At 37.7% G+C, this 17,503-nt stretch overlaps 1 protein-coding gene across 4 annotated transcripts in view; it reads left to right on the forward strand.

The window, feature by feature from the left end:
- LIPC (lipase C, hepatic type) overlaps positions 1 to 17,503 on the forward strand; it is a 51,754-nt gene that overhangs the window by 25,723 nt on the left and 8,528 nt on the right. For all 4 annotated transcript variants that reach the window (XM_042039460.1, XM_042039459.1, XM_042039461.1 and 1 more), the window contains 4 exons: positions 11,044 to 11,231; positions 12,761 to 12,940; positions 15,318 to 15,435; positions 16,693 to 16,926. In XM_042039460.1, coding sequence (XP_041895394.1) covers positions 11,044 to 11,231; positions 12,761 to 12,940; positions 15,318 to 15,435; positions 16,693 to 16,926 — 720 coding nt within the window. The remainder of the gene's footprint in view (positions 1 to 11,043; positions 11,232 to 12,760; positions 12,941 to 15,317; positions 15,436 to 16,692; positions 16,927 to 17,503) is intronic.

The raw sequence follows: 17,503 nt of genomic DNA on the forward strand, positions 1-17,503 counted from the left end.
AAAAAAACAAGCCGGGTGCTTCCTCCCTCCCCTGCCCCAGCTAGGGAAAAAAAAAGCCTGCTATCTTTTTGTAACCTTGAACGAGCTGCAAACTGCTTTGAGAAAGTTTTGCTCAGTTTTTTCCTTCCCCCTTTCAGGCTCAGTTTAGAGGCATAGAAAGGCACAAAAATTAATTTCTGGGCATAGGCAGCGATATGGGATACACATCATAACGTCACCCCAAGACACTAAGCCAACAGCAAACTAACCCAGTAGAAAGAAAAATTCATTTTCACATGTTGGCTGAGTGAACTGAAACAAATGAGTGCAAGAATCATGGCTGAACTGCTCAGGTACGGGGAATTGGGTCCTCTGAATTTTCTGTTACCACCTCCATGGATGTACAACTCCTGGGACCAGGCCTTGGCCCTGCCTTGGGAGCTGGGGTTCCTCCCTCACCAGCAAAATCTTCATGAGTCTAATGTACCTACAGAGCAAAGCCTGACAGTGCACGGCCTGGCAAGGCTTGGTGTCACAACACCCTACAAGAGGCAGCACAGCATCCCTGCACAGCAAACCTCAGCAGGGATCCTCATCCCCTGGAAAGCTTCAGCGCCCACAGCACCCAGCACCTTGAGAAACAATAATGTCTGATTCTGAATGCCTCCACTCTCAGTCATGTATGCCTGCTCCCATTGGGGTTTGGTACATCCAGTCTTGCATCGTTTTTTAAATTAGCTGAAATATGCCAGCTAGAACACATATGATTATCTTAAAGATGTAAGATTATACACTTAAAGAGTTAAGACTATAAACTTGATTTAGAGGGACAGATAATTAAAGACCCCAGAAATTAAGCTTAAGGACATCAAAAGGACACAAGCCAAATTCATAAAAAATTCTGCTAAATCGATTCAGTTCTCAGGGGAACAAAAACCTGATCCCATAATCTTGGATGGTTGGTAGCATTTGCCACAATGGGGCTCCTATCCTGAACAGGTCTCTACGTACAGCTACAATGCAAATAACAACTCTCAGTTACTAGATTTAGGGAAATTACTCCGCTGTGCTAATATGTACATTACATGCATTATTTACATGAGTCCAAAAAGTCTTGTTAAATTAATATCTTAAACCACAAGTAGAATATAGATAGGCTCAATCTAAAAATGAGCATTTAGGAAGAACAAGACAGCATAAACAAATCCATTTCTTTTTCACATTGCTCACAATATTCTAAATTAATCTCTTCAAAGGGAAATTTGCAGGTTTTCTGTTACCTTTGCTGTTGTGAGATCAACTCTGAACATCATCCCTTGCAGCACCTGGCACCTGAATTCTTGACTTTGCTTGTGTTTTCCAGACTGTCAGATTTCATATATCCATTGTTTAATGATTCCATCCTCACCCTTAAGTTTATGGAGGATTTTTCTGTTTTAATCCCAGAAAATATCACAATCAAAATCCCTAGATTTCTACTCCTGGAAGTTGAGACCCCACTTAATAAAATGGACACTCCTTTTGAAAAGGTTTAATACTTCAAACTTAAAAACACCACAAGCTTATTGTAAAATTTAATATTGTCCATGCTTGTTGTTTTTTCACTAAAGCAGATCCATTTTGCTTTGCAAAGCAAACATGGCCTCAGCACACTTTCATGATGCTGCCCTGTTGGATCCTGTTGAACAGCTCCTGGTGACAGAACACAAGGCTGCTTCATTAAACATCCACCAGCAAATCTAATGTGTGAAAAATTTCAACAACTCATTCATAGTTCAGTTAGTTTATGATAAATTTCTCATCAACAAGACATCACAAGCAGAGATCAAAGAAACTCCAGAGAATGATTTCTCTTCTGATATTCATAACCTTGTGATCACAGCTGGAAAGTCTAAAGAGAATGAGCAAGGGCAGGTGATGAAATAAGAAAGTTTGTATTTCCAACTATGGAAACTAGTTATAAAATAAAACCTCTTCCCAAATAGGAAAACAATGCAAATGGGGGGAGAAAATGTATTTTTTTACATTTTTTCTTACTATAGTTTTTTACTATAGTAAGTAGTTTTTTTCTTACTATAGTATTTAGCATTAGGAACATGTTATTCACAAAAAGGGTTTGACTGACTAGGAGACTGATATTTTCTGTTCACAGACCAAAACCATCATGAATAGAAGGATCCCTGGGTTGTTCTACCCCTGCAGAGCCCTTTGTCCCTGGCTTTCAGTTCATTCTGCTGTCCACTCCTGCTTAGTGCAAACTATTGGGAGACACCTTTTGGATCTGGAATTCCAAATTTCCAAATAATACTTACAGATCATACATTTATTTTCCCAATTGCTTTGCAATAGGTTTAGCACAATAAGTTTAGTTGTGCGTTTTCAGGTGTCCTAGAAATCAAATACATAACAATCATACTGTTGTTCACTTTGGAACACAGTGATTTTCATCATCAATTTCTTTGTGTTCAAAATATGGAAATCAACTTAAATCTTCCCAGTTTGGTTCATGTCAGTCTACAACTGCTAAAAAACCCCCATATAAATAAAAAATAATTCAACCGAAAATTAATATTAAAATTTCCTTCAATGTGACATACTGTTGCAAAATTCAAATTCCTAGGACTACAGGAACTGAAATAACAGATCTAACTAGAGACACCCTAAAAATCTGGTCAGAGAGATATCAATACTGAATGATCTAGAAAAAAAAATCTTGAAAATTAGTGGTTGACTTATGCCTTGAAGCATTTTGAAGGTTATCCAACCTACTGCAGCTGTTCGGTTCACATGTCCTTCATCTGCATTAGGAACCATGCTCTGGGCCTGGAAAAAATGCTCAGCAATGCCCAGATACACAGCAAATATTTAGAAACTTGTTATTTTATGTATATGGTCTCTGAATACTAAACACTTGAATCTTCTAAGACAAATGCCCAAAGTAATGTTTCATTCACATTAAATGCTGTAATAATGAGGGGAATGTCATATGCTTTATCAAGTGCATGCAAGCATCATCGTATTTATAAATAGTATTTAACAACTGTGTACACATATTTTTATAAATATACACGTTTCTCTGCGTGTATGCACTTTACACAACACTACGTAAGATAATTATATAAATTACATAGCTATAATGGACAATTATGAACCAAATTATACTCTAACATATCATTATACTATTACATAGCACTACTTTGCTGCCCTCTAATACATATTTACTGCTACTGGTTTCCAGAGTTTTGGTCTTGGAACACCTTAAAAACCTACAAATTTTGAAGTTACCAGGAAACAAAACAAGTGTTTTTTTCTCTCCCTGTCTCAAATTTGGAATTCTGCACCCAAACTTCAAATACTGCCAGAGGCCCAGAAACTGAATTCGCCCTGTCACTGCAGTAACAGGATAAAATTGCAGCACTGCATGCCCTTGCAGTGCTGCCAAGAGGCAGCTTTATTTCACTTGAAATTGAGATTTAAGGCTTTGACTGAGACACAAATCACATGTCTAGCCATCTAACTCACTGGACCTTAGCATCATGTCTTTTTAAAAGCAGTTTTTATCATTTTATACATATTTTCCCTATGATTGGAATCACGGTGTGCAAAGGTGTCCGGCATTACAGGTAAAAGGGATAAAATTCCTATTGAAAGTTTACTATCCTGTTAACACTTTCAGTAACAGTTTGCATTGTACTATGCAGATAGTATCAAGTATTCCACAAAATAGTATCTTCTGTCATAGTTTTCACAGGACTCCTGGAAAGGGCTGCAGAGCTGAGCAACAACTTTGCCAATTTTAAAAATGGCTCACCCCGAACATAAATGGACAAATCTTTGTAGGACCCTGCTGCATGGCCCCTTTTACTAAAAGAGAGGGTTGTACTAGAGTACTAAACAAATCTACTTGAGAAATTCTTTGTGAACTATGGCTCAGCTGATGGCAGTTATAATACCCTGGGCTCAGTTCATCAAAACAAGGAAATTTACAACAAAAATTGCATGACAGCATTAACAAAAGTTCTAAAGACTAGTTCTATATGCAGAATCTACTTAAAATACATCCCCAGTAAATTCTTATTCCTCTTAAAGAGTTCAATTTTAAAACAAATTCATTCAATATTTGATAAAAAGTCTAATTTCTAGACAGAATTGCATGGAAATAACTTTTGTTATAGTAACAGTGTGCACTGCAGAGGTTTTAGAAGAAATATCTACAGGCATCTACTGTAAAAGATCAGTTTGGAGAAATTCAGGATACACTTAAAATGATCAAAGCCTTTTAATACCGCAGCAGTGAAACCATCAAACTCTTGCTTAGATGAACACACCTAGTGATTGTCAAAGCAAAAAGCTCTTATTTGCTGCAAAAACAGGATTTCCTCTCAGTTATTTTGGCTTAACTAAGGCTTTCAGACAAAACAGTAAAACAAAACAATTCTATTATTTAAAAAAATAATTATTAAAAAAATCAAATGACACAATGGAAAAAACCCAGGAACATATTGGAGAAGCAAGAGAAAAGGAGACAAGAAGAAAGGGAGGAGAGGGTGATTGAAGCAAAATATAGCTCCCAAGAGCATCTCCTTTAAAATTCTCCCTATATTTCCTCTAAGACACAGGTTTCTTGGAAGTAGAAAAATTTTAATTTTTAATTACTTTCAACTAACAACTATTTCCAGATAATTAATAATTCTGAACAGCAACTATTGACACTGATAATTTGGATGTGAAAAGGAATGAAAAGTTTTCAATGGACACGTTTTCCAAAAGTTGTTATTTTTCACAAGTTGTTTCTGTTTTAAGAACCTGCCAAAATCTAAGTCAAAAGTAATGCCAGGTAGAGCTGTACATCAAACATAAGAGTGGCTGTAGTGATGAAACCCAAGCCTTTCCAGTTCAACCCCCAGGAGTGGTTGCCAAAAGAAGGTGCACACTCTGCAGGCAAAGTTTAGACACACAGCACTTCCCCCAAGTCAACAACCATTTCCAGCTCCCAGAACTCCTGACTAAGCAGAGATGTCTTATGTGCTCAGTAATCCTCACTGAATTTCTCTTAGACACTTCCAGTTTCCAACTAGCCTTATATAAATGCTTCATTCCCACATCACACCCAGTGAGGAATTCCACAGGTTAACTGCATGTCTCAAGGAGAATCATTTCATTATCAAGGATTTTGGTTAAGAAAATTCAGATTAGGTCAGATTAAAGCACTGGGGCACTGATCTCAATTTAGCATTTCTGCATTATACAAATGAGCAAAGGCTCATATTTAGAAGGATTTGGCTTTAGATGAGACAATTAAGAGGACAGTGTGTCTGTTACTCCACAAACAATGTGAGTTGTGTGGCTGGTGCCTCCTCCTGCACACTTTTCAAGTGAGGAGAGAGATTTGGATGCATTGTTCTGCTGGGGCAGCAGCTGAGCTCTCAAGGGACACTGCTGGTTTCATCGTGCTCAGTACCTCAGTACCAGCTCCAGTGAATTTTGGATTGGCCTCTTTCCAGACACATCCTTCTCCAGTTTCAAGACCCACTGCTAGTAGCACTGTCTGGATGGTTTGAAAGCCAGGACACACAGAGAGAAGACAGTCAGTATGAAAGGTGCAATTTTATGTGCTCTCCTCTTGGATTTTCCAAGAGGAAAACCTTTTAACAGAGGGTTAAAAGTGTGTTATCAGAGGGCTAACAACACTTAGGTAATCATCTCTACTCTCCCTTGTGGCTGTTTGGGTACAAACTACACTCATGGTAAGTTTAACTTACCTTTGGCATGCCTGCATGCACATTGGACAAAAGAAACAAGAAATGACAGCTCAGAAAACTATTATACTTTTCAGATAGAGAAATATTATTCATCCAATACCTATTCATATCTAATCTCATCATTCATTTAAACTTGAAGAGAAAGGGAACCTTTTTTCCAAAGGTCTTTTTCTAAACAGACCTGCTAATGTTTAATCCAATTGTCATAGCTTTTTCTTGCTTTTTTTCATTCATTCTTTGCTAAGTGATACCTACTTTTCATTTGACAAGGTGAGCAAGTTAAGGAGAGTGAAAATACAAAGGAACTACATGAGGATATGAAAAATTTAAACACAACATGCCTTAGTTTTCACTGCTTTGTCTTGCCTGGGACTCTGGAGCAACCAAAAAGGCTTAGGATCCCCTCTCCCACACTCCCGGGGCGCCCCCCCCGCCCCCCGCCCCCCCCCCCCAAAAATGAGTGTTTTAGAGTTCTCCCCTAAGAACTACATGAGATGGAATTATCAACTGTTAGTCTATGACATCGCAAAACCTTGAACTGACAGGAACAATAAAAATCAACTAAAAAGAAAAGCTCTACAAGAAGTATTTGTTAAATTGAGAGACTTGAACACTGCTGAGACATTAGCTCTTCTTTTAAGTGATAAAAACGAATCTTGCCATTGGAAATGAGGGGATCTGTGATATATTCCACTTCCCATGGCACAAACAAAAATCATTAACACATCACTGTCTTTGCTCAGTTTCACAATAGAATTCTCTGGTTGTGGGGAATAGTTGTGTCACTTGTTTCTGAAATGTGTTGGATACTGGTGACAGTAAAATATGATCACAGTACATAAGTACTCTTTTGGAAACATTTCCATGTAAGCAGGAAAAGCCACCCAAAAGATGCAGGAGGTTTTTTAGGGCTCAGACAAATCCACTCATGAACATGAAGGGAGGCTGCTGCTCGGGTCACAAGGCAGCCAGGACCTGGAAATAGTGGCATGTGTTCACATACTGACGTGTGTGATTTTTATGTATCCTTAACACACCAGCAGCCCAAGTTTTAACTTCTGTTCAGATTTACTTAATTAATTTTTCAATTGCCTAAGGATTAGGTGAGTGCCACTGAAATATCCTCTTCATTGCTGGTTCCATGACAGGAAGAAGGATACTGAACATTATTTTTCTTAAGCTGCTTTCCTTACTTGGAAATGCCAATTTTACTCAAAATCTTTATGCTACACTGTAAGATGAATTTAAAGTGTATGACGTGGCAAATAATACAGTTTTTCTCTTCACATTAGATAGTTCTTCCATACTTCGTTCATACCATCCTCATTACTGTCACACGTTTAGGTAATTTTTGTACTATGAAGCAGATATTTTGTAGCTGTATTTTTATACCTAATCAGACACAATATAGAAACATATTTAGATTGTGGACCTCTCCTGCAGAAAAGCATAGGATATTTACTGTTTCAAACCCTGGACAGAACCTAGACCTTTGTCTAGTTTCCACTAGAATTTTCATTAACAAGTTTAAAGCATTACTATCACATCTGGAAATTTCAGAACCGACTCCAAAATTCTATAGTTAGGAACACCTTCTTATCTTTTGGGGTGATTTAATCCAAGTCAGTCTTCTGGATTAACCTGCTTATTTTGTTCAACTGGGAATCTCTCTTCATTTTACTTTTCAGTAAGAAAATTATTATCTCAGGTCAAATCTAAAAGTGCTATGGTTTGTCTGCCCAAAACTAATTCCAAAGCATTTTACAAGAAACGGCCATGTTGCAGTGAAGTAGTATTTACAAACCCAGCCTTCAGTCTTTACTGCACCTGACAGAAACATCACTAATACAAAGTAAAAGGAAAGGGCTGAACCTCCTTCAGGGTGTCAAGAATTCACAATAACTTTTCTTGCTCGTGATTACTGCGCTGCCCGGTGGGAAGGTAAGTTGTGGAAGCACATGGATCAGTGTGGCTTTGCTGAAAGAATTCATGTTAGAGTGGGATGTTCTGATAAAAAGGATATTAAGTTGGCAACCCGCTCACCTGGTATTTTTCCAAAGCAAAACTCTTTGGAGGCTCAGAAAGATCTCTGCATGCTTAACTGTAATTACCATGAAAAAAATCTTTAGCAGTTTAATTGTGTTGTTTTTGCAAACTGACCTATGAAACTTCCCAGTTCCCTGCAGCCATGTCACTGAGTCACCAGTACAACATTTTCAGCAAGAGTCTGTTGTGGAAGCCAGGCTCTTCAGACACTATTTCCTTCTCCAAGTCACTACACAGATTAACAGACTAAAGCAGTTCCTAGGAAACAGATCCTACAGGAACTTTTAACTTTTGTTCAAGCAGTATTTTTAATCCCCTCTACCAGATTTACCAGCAAACCAATGCTCAGCCATTAAAGCGCTGCAGCACTTTCCAGCCAGTGTCTAAAGAAAACAGCTCTTTATCAGAGTGGTTTTCTGTAGTATGTACAAACAGTACAGTGACAAAGCGCCTTACATTGCACAAACACTGAGAGAGCAAAAAGAAAATGAAAACAAGGCATTAAACAAAGAAAGGATGTGTACAATGGAACAGGCACGAGTTACTTCTTTTTTTGTTTTTCTTTTTGTGCTAAAAATAGAATACAATGCTTATTTTTGTGTAGAGACTACTCACCAAAGGCTGAATAAACCAGACATTGAGAATATCAACATCATTAAAGCTCTTTCTAATTTTCAGTTCTTTATGTAGATTCACCCTTTCCTGATATTACTTACTTCAGAAACTAAGTCCTCTGCAAGAGAAAAAAAAAAATACAACAGAAATTCTCTTAAGTGGACATTGTAAGAGAGAAATGATCAGACTTAGTCCTATGAGAGTTAAAAGTGGCCTGAGAGGAAAATGTGCGACACTGAAGCTACGAATTTTATCAACCAAACCTTCTGTAACTTTGAAGCTTTTTCAATTCCAACTCTTGTACAAGGCTGAACAAATTCCTTCACAAATGTTTCCCAGCTATGAAACAACATTGCCTGGAGTTACTTTGAATGAACAATAATTAGCAACAAATATAAAGCAGTGCACATCCAGTGCAGGTCACTTTAGGAGTTTTCTTGCCAGAATTGCCATGCACTTAAACAAACTAAATATGCTGTTTTATCATGTCTTATCATTACACTGAAATTAAACCTTGAATAATGTTTGTAACAAGACTGTTGTGGCAAAAATCTAAATCCAGCATACTTCCACATTAGGGTTCTTTGTATTGTGCATCACAAGATGCTACTACTGCAAATATTTAAACACAGGGATTTCATGTCACAAAATATGTTTGCAGGATAAAGACTCCATTGTAAATGTATCACAAGTTCCTTGTAAACTACCCAAATCTCATTAGGACAACAATATCACAAAACCCCAGGATAGATTTGCAGATACAATACAGAAATGAATAGTCTATGATTTTAGGTATTTTCTAAAAACATCTATAGACATAAGAGTTGTGATGTATAAAAAAAAAAAAGAAAAAGAATAAAAATAAGTTGACTTAGAAGACAAAATACAATCTTTCTGATATTAATGTTTTATTAAGGAACTTTCATGCAAGAAAAATAAGAACTAAAATTTAACTAATTTCAGATCTGTTCCAACATAGATAATTTTAACTTCTCATTGAATAAAATATTTGATTTTCACCTCCAATAATATTTCATGACTTGTTGGGTCTAACTAAAACAAAAGCTTCCTCCCTGACCATTTCAGTGGTGCTGGTGAGCAGCTGTTGCAGATGGAACTGGGGGCACCTAAACCACCAATTTAATCTGAAATGAAACTACCAGTTTTATTTCTCTGATATATTCATTGCCAGATATTTAAAGACTTCTTGAAAAGTGCCCACAATATCCCCACATCTTTCTCAGAGATGCACCTGGCAACAAGAGCTATGCACACTATTCTGGATGTGGTTAACAACTGCCTTTACTTACAACTGATATCCTCTCTTCCTACCAAAACCATCTAGCCTAATGCATCTTGGAATTATACTTTCCTTTCTCACAGTCAAATGGTAGCAGTGACTCATGGTCAGTTTTGTTACTGATTACTTCAGTCAAGTTTTTTTATCTTTGTGTCACTTCCAATTTATGAGCCCCATTTATAGACAAATTCCTATCAACTGTATGACCTTGCACTTCAGTAGGAGATTTCTACCTGTTTCTCTTGCTGTATTTTCAAGGTGTCATCTAGCTCTTAACGCTCAATGGTTTGGTCTTCTCAGTATCAGCAAGGGCCTCCCATGTTTTGTCAGTCTTGTACCTTTCCTGCTGCTTCTTTAATGGAAATACTAAAACAAGATTAGCCAAAAAACTGTCCCCAAGGAATTCCATTAATAAAATCTCTGCACTCTGAGTGTTTCCAATGTGAGAAACTGTAACCTCTCTCTTGTCTAGCTCATCACACCTTAACATCTCTTCTACTAAAACCCATTTTTTCTAGCTTAAATAATAATTTATTGCATGGGGTTTTTTCAGCTAAATAAATAGTCTGAAGTCTCACTAGAAAGGTTTGCATGTCACAAGTGGCTTTTTGTAAGCTTCTGCTTTATTTTACTCTATTTTTCAGCAGCTGGTCTACATTTATGTTTTTCCTTCTAAACTCATGTCATAAAACCACAGTTCACACTTTCTTACTTAACAGACATTTCTGAAAATGCTGTCCTAAATGCACCAAGCTATTTTACCTAAAAACAAAATCATCAAAAATATTACAGCTAAAAGAGCAACATTTCATCTTTCCTTTTCAGAGAAAAAAAAATTATGATGTGGTCTAATAGTTTTAAGCAGTTGCCCAGGTCTCTAAGCAGTTATAACCCTCAATAAAATGGTTATTTTAGTGTAATGATGCTTGCTCAGCAATTACGAGCAAATGCACATTAGCAGAAATGCTCTGCAGAGTTAAGAGCCTCTGAATGTGCCTGTCTGTGCATGCACTACATGGTGAAGGCACAACACCTGTACTGTGGTTTTACAATCCTTATGCATTCTATAAAGGCCCATAGCAATCAGATCACTATTCCTGTGTAACTGCTATTGTTCACATAGAGGGACTCAGAGGCACATCTGAACCATCTCAGACTTTGAAAGAGATCACTTTTTGAACCAAAATGTTCAGCTTAGGCCCACCTGGAGCAGGCAACAATTATACATAGGAAGAGTTCCAAGCTTACTCATTTACTCGGGTTTTTTTTGTTTTGCACTACTAACTTCTCCAGGTTTTCAATTCCTTCCTATTATGACTGTTGTCACAAATTTCATTTCAGAGGCACTGGGATCACAGAGTGAACACACTACGACAAAGAAAGATCAGCAAAACTTAGAAACCAAATTTAGACTCTATACAGATACAACTGAAAGCAGCTGCCAGATTTTCGTTAATCAGTTGGAGACTCTTGACAAATGCAGTTTCAATGCCTCTCTTCCTCTGGTGATGATAGTCCATGGCTGGTCGGTATGAACTCACATTTTATTTTTAATTCAAATTAAATCTGATTTTATTTCCTTCTCATTATGCTACAGAAGTAACATCAGAAGTAAGGTTGTGATACAAAGATGATAGATTTCACTGGTAGCTATCATGGCTAGAAATAATACAAAGTGGATATTCCCGACAGATTCTGAAGGAACAGTCTATGAGCAATTTTTCACATGGGACTCCTGTGCCAAGGATTAAATTCAGCCCTGGTTTAAAGCTAGCAGAGCTTGAACAAGTAGCTGAATTAATGTGCTATGTCCTGGAGAGCTGAATACAGAGTTTCATTTCTCTGATATGTTCCCTGCCAGATATTTACAGACTTCATGAAAAGTGCCCACAATAACCCCACATCTTTCTCAGAGATGCACCTTTAAAAAGAACTTCTTCACAAGCCCCTTCAGTTGAAAGCGAAGCCTTCAACATCAATGAATTATCACTGAACTCCTTCCAGTTAAACTGTAAAAAACCAATTCACCATGAAAAAACCTTTCTCAAAAGCATACCAATACTAAGAGTGACTTGTCATCAGCTTCTTGGTTGAAAAAGAAACAAAAGAGAAGGCAGGATAAGAAATTAAGTAATTTTAACAGATCCTTGAATTCTCATAGAACCGATGGAATCACATAAGGTGGCACAATGGATCTTTCTTGCACATCTGCAAATATGCAGAGGAGCTGTGAACACCCCCCGTAATGCACAGAAGTCCCTTAGCAAATAAGAGCCAAGCCTCGCAAAGAAAAATCTGTTCAAAACCTACAACCTCCTCAAACCACAGACCTGAAGCTGCTGCCACTGAAGTTCGTCATTCATATTAATGTAATTTGCAGAGGTGTTGGGCTCTTGGAGGAGTGTGTGTGGAAACCCAGACCTGAGACTCCCAAATTCTGTTACACTAGAAGAGATAAGGATATTTTATCAATTTAGGAAATACATACAACTAGAATAACAATTAAATCTGATAGATTAAATAATAATTCTAGTCCATCAAATCAGAAACATGCTTTGATGCAAGAAAATTGTAACCAGGTATTCAAAAAATAATAGCTCAAAAAAAGCTCTCAAAATGGAATGGCTAGAGATGACAAATGCCTGCTGGTCTGCAATCCTCCAGCTTCCCTTCTCCGATTATTTTAATTTATACTTACAGGGATAGCTGCTCTATCAGACTTTTTTTGGGCATTTCTGTCTTTCTTTTTAACCAGTACTACCAGTTATTTCCAGATGAGTTAAAGTCTTTGGGGACATCATTTTCACTGATAAGAGTTCATATTACAAAACATACACTATTATACACTTATTATATTGACTCTTAATTTTTTTGGTCCACCAAAACCTGAAGATTCTCATCACTGAAGCAGGCCAAAGCCCCTAAAATCCAGTTACCAGCATTAATCCCTTCCTATTCATATTACATTTTTTTGTTTCCTTACGCTTTTCACAAGAAATATTGCTTTCCCATAACAATGGTTTTCTTATCATTTGGGGGTTTTCTTCAATTACAACAGGTGGATGGGATATTAGAAAGTTGGATTTGGAAAATGGCAGCAGCTCTGAAGTCTCAGGATAAACAAATGAACGTGATCATTGCAGACTGGATTATACTGGCTCACCAGCACTATCCCATCGCCGTACGGAACACACGCTATGTAGGACAGGAGATAGCACAATTCCTGGAATGGCTGGAGGTAAGAACTCCCAGATCAACACATGTTTCTCTGAAAAAGACCTATTTACTTGTTCTTATACTTCCACAACCTTTCTGAAATACTATGCTTGGTAATGCTTTCATTTCAGTCATTCACATTTCTTTAATGAAGTGCACATTTTTTCTCCCATAAACCTCCATATGATTTCATAAAACTTTCATCATGCAAGAGGAAAAAGCAAGTGGTCTTGTTTATGAAAATATTTTTATATACCTTTAGAGGTGAGATGGTTTCCTGCTACTTCGGCTTTTCCATTAGCATGTGTGTAGACAGCTGACACTGTTTCTCATGTAAAAAACAGGCAGACATCATCATTTGCGAATCATTAGTATAGGAAAATGGGCTTATGTTATCTGTGCCCAACTTCTGCTTTTAATGCAGAATTCAATCCCGACACCATGTCTGATTTTTGCTGTAATTTCCCAAAGATTAGGATAAAATAATGGCTTAGAGATCCAGAATGTAAAGGGAGACCTTTCAAGAGGACAGACATGCTTCACAAAGCAGATGACATGGAGGCTGCAGTGAGTACAGAGCCACACTAATGCAGTGACTATTTATCAAAACTCTTGCTACATGGGGAGCAGTGGCCATGGCTGGATTGAAAAGGCTGCAGATAAGTCTTCAAGGTATCACTGGTCTCCAGCACTATTTAAGAAAAGGCAGAAAGCAAACAGTAGAATGAGAATCACTCATACAAACCAGAAACTCTAAGCAACTCTTACTGTATCAATCTCTAATACTGAGATACTTAATTTGAACTGAAATTATACTTCTATACCTGACAATGAATTTTTGAATACATTACTTTAAATATGGTGAGGCCTAAGGTGGAAGAGAAATGTACTGCAAGGCTGAAAGGTTTGTAGCAAATACCATTGAAGGTCTAAGCAGGAATGGCAGGGCTAGAGGAAGCTGTCAGATACCACACCCAGTTAGGGACAACAGGCACAAAAGAGAAGACAGGAAAGTCAGAGTCACCATTTTTCATTGTGACATTAGAAGAAACCTTAGCTCTTGGTTAAATATAGTTTAAGTTTCTGGAGCCTAAAGTAATTTTTTGAAGCTGTTTAATTATTGAATGAATCAAATGGTGGACTGTGATCAGTTCCCAGGAGGACATATCACATTGTCAACAATAAAGACATTCTGTGATTTCTCTAGTGTCAACAAACAAATCCAGGCTTGAATAAATGACTCCTTGCTCCAGTATTGTAGGTAGTTTCTCTTGTACGGTGATGTGTTCCAGAATTTAAATATACCATAAAACACCATTGTGTGTGTCCAACCAGTATTGAGAAGCAAAACCCCCTTTGTTCCAACTCCCACAATGATCTTTCTCCTGTGCTTCTGTCTGCTTACAGGCATATGATTATTTCAAAGATTCCCCATGGATGTAACAAAAACTGCAGTGCTGCACAACATTTTAAAAAACAATAAGTAAATATTAGTGCTCTTGGTCCAAGAATTAATAGGGCATGATCAGTAACAGCCTCAATAGCCTCCATTTCAGCATCACCTGACAAGAAAATTGGTCAGATCTTGTGATTTCTAAGAGCTGTCTCTCTCAAAAGAAGTCTGCCAAGTTTCACCTTATCTTCCGAAGAGATGGATGTTGAGACTGCACAGCCATTCCACTGGGACAGGCAACATCCACAAAGAAATTAAAAGTGAGGCTTGCCTTTCCTGCAAGCAAAATATGCCACATTTTTCTTTTCAAGTCAGAAAAATTTTGAGCCCTGCAGCTCAGGTGAAATGCTTAACATGTACCTAGCATTGATTAGATAGAAAGAAGGGCAATTCTGCTTCAATAGGTTTGTTACAAATCAGATACACATCTTTGTACAAGAAATATCACTGCTGTATTGTTCACTGCTGTATCGTTTAACATGTCTGATCAATATTTTGATCCCTTTAGTCTGGCTTATGCTGGTATCTCAGGCAAAAAAACCCCAAGGCACTTTTTATAGAAGATTGTTTTACCCTGAAGTTAAAGAACAGATATCCATTTTATAATCACAGGAAATCCAAATGCTGCAGACAAAAGATAATGAACATCTGCATCACTTGCAACAAACAACAACAAAAATCCCATTATCTGTGTGGATGGTTTTCCTGTGCACAGAAGATAAGGAGCAGTGGCCAAATGTGGGGCATTTTCCTGCTGCATGAAAAAGAAGCAAGGAATAGCACCCAGCCAATAGAAATGTACTCAGTGATTCATGCACCTCATTTGACCACCATCAACATACAAATTTCTTGTGTTATAATTCAGACTATTCCTAGCTTGTAATTAATATTTCACTGTTTACTTTTCACATTTCTTCATTTAAATCAAGCTGCCACTATCTTCCAGGAATCCATTCAATTTTCCAGAAGCAATGCTCATCTAATTGGGTACAGCCTAGGAGCTCATGTTTCAGGATTTGCTGGAAGTTTTATCAGTGGTACAAAAAAGATTGGAAGAATTACAGGTAAAAGACTTATACCTTTAAGAAAAAAACCAGCCAACTGAATCAAGTTATGAAGATATTTGACATATCAATGTTGTATCGACAATTAGCTGTCAAATAGCAATATTCAGCACAGTTTAGAAGTCTCATCTCATTGGTTTAGAAATTAGATTTAGAAAACTTAGGAGTGAGGCAAATATGCATGGCTGTGCTTTGAAGTCACAATTCTGATCTTGGATTCATTGCCACATACCACAGCCTCTTACACAGCTCTTGTGGCAGTGCCTGCATGCCAAGAAGCTGATTTTACAAATGTGTCATGATATTACACCAGTGTAAGCACTGAAGGACTTCAGGTCCCCGGTGCTGCTTGTTCAAACCTTACTAGTACATAAAACCTTGATAATGGATAAGAAAAAACCTCAGAACACATTATTTATTGTAACAGCTATATGCATCCTTCAGCAAAAGTCATTCAGACTTGTAACAATAAGCTCCAAAAAAATGATAGTGATAAAAGTTATTAAAGCTAAAAAGAAATATATGCCTTCAGGGGCACTTCCCTACTCATGGTCTGAGTTACTAGTCTTGTCTGGTTACATCTATGCAACTATATGATTCCATAATACCAACTGAAGAATATCAAGTTTGGAAGCTTGTCCTCAAAGCTGAATGCAGCTTTAAACTAAACACAAAGTTCTCTTCCTAAATCAATTCCCAACCAAGAAGAGCACCATGCAAAAAAGTCCAGAAAACAAAAATCAGCAAGACTCCCTAAGTGGAGTATTATTTTTCTGAATACTGTAATAATCTCCCTTGAAGATTTTTCAAGTTGAAGAATTATTATAAATAAAATCTAGCCCTTTTAAGCAATAAGTGGAGCTTTATAAAGTTTCAGGTCCCAAATGTGGGTTAAAAGTCAGCCTTGCTGTGGGTCTGGTATCTTCCAAAGGGCCTGAAACACATGACCCCTAGAGTTTGAAAGAACAAAATTACGTAAAGGTCCCTCAAGTGACACTGGCAGCAAGCACAGTTTGACAAACACATCTATCTCTGGGCCTGTGTCCTTGTGCAGGTCCCAGTTACTGTTTGTTACAGTGCCCGTGTTTGCTTTAGGTGTAACCACCCTCTGCAGGACAAGCATTCTTATTGTTTCCATCAGAGAAAGACCTTGTAAAGTACCAGTGCTGCCTATTTTCAGACATTTATCACAGATTTACAGCAGCAGAACAGTCCTTCTGCAGTATATGACAATGGGATTATTTGCATTTATTGCAGGCCTTGACCCCGCTGGTCCCTTGTTTGAAGGAATGTCACCAACAGACCGTTTATCTCCAGATGATGCAAACTTTGTAGATGCAATTCATACCTTCACTAAACAGCACATGGGCCTCAGTGTCGGCATCAAGCAGCCTGTGGCTCATTTTGACTTTTATCCCAATGGAGGCACCTTCCAGCCTGGCTGTCACATCCTACATGTGTACAACCACATTGCAGAATTTGGGATCACTGGTAAGAACCAATGGCACAGAGTGGGAGGCAGCGGGGCAGCTGTACTGACTCTCTCTGAGAAACTACATAACTGTGGTCTTAAACAGCATCTAAGTATTATTATTATCACCCCTTATTTGCAAGGTATTTTCTTGTTTAGAGATCAGTTATCTGATTTTTACGTGTCTTGAGTTCATATTGGTTTTATTGACTCCAGTAAGGAATTGAGCTGCCCAGCACTCCTGAAAATGAGGCCATGAGCATCCTGCTGTCAAGCACCTCGAATAATTTAATGGTATTTGTTTCACCAGTAGGGAAGATGAGAAATTTTTCTGCACAATTATTCTAATTAAGCCAGATTTTTCTAGTGTGCCATTAATTATTTCAAATCAAATAAAACACAGGTCTGTACTACTCACCTCCATAGTTCACCTTTCCCCAACTCCATGTCCTTCAGAGGAACAGATCACACTCTCTCTAGGACCTGATGGCCAGTGTTCCAGGCTAGCTTTTATTTATAGAAGCTTATTTCCAATGTACCTAAACATAAACGTATAGAGAAACTGATGCAACATACTGAAAAAGGTCCTGATGTGCA

This window comes from Corvus kubaryi, unplaced genomic scaffold (assembly GCF_017639235.1).
Source record: "Corvus kubaryi isolate FWS band 111438036 unplaced genomic scaffold, C.kubaryi_AGA036_p1.0 37394, whole genome shotgun sequence".
Taxonomy (NCBI): domain Eukaryota; kingdom Metazoa; phylum Chordata; class Aves; order Passeriformes; family Corvidae; genus Corvus; species Corvus kubaryi.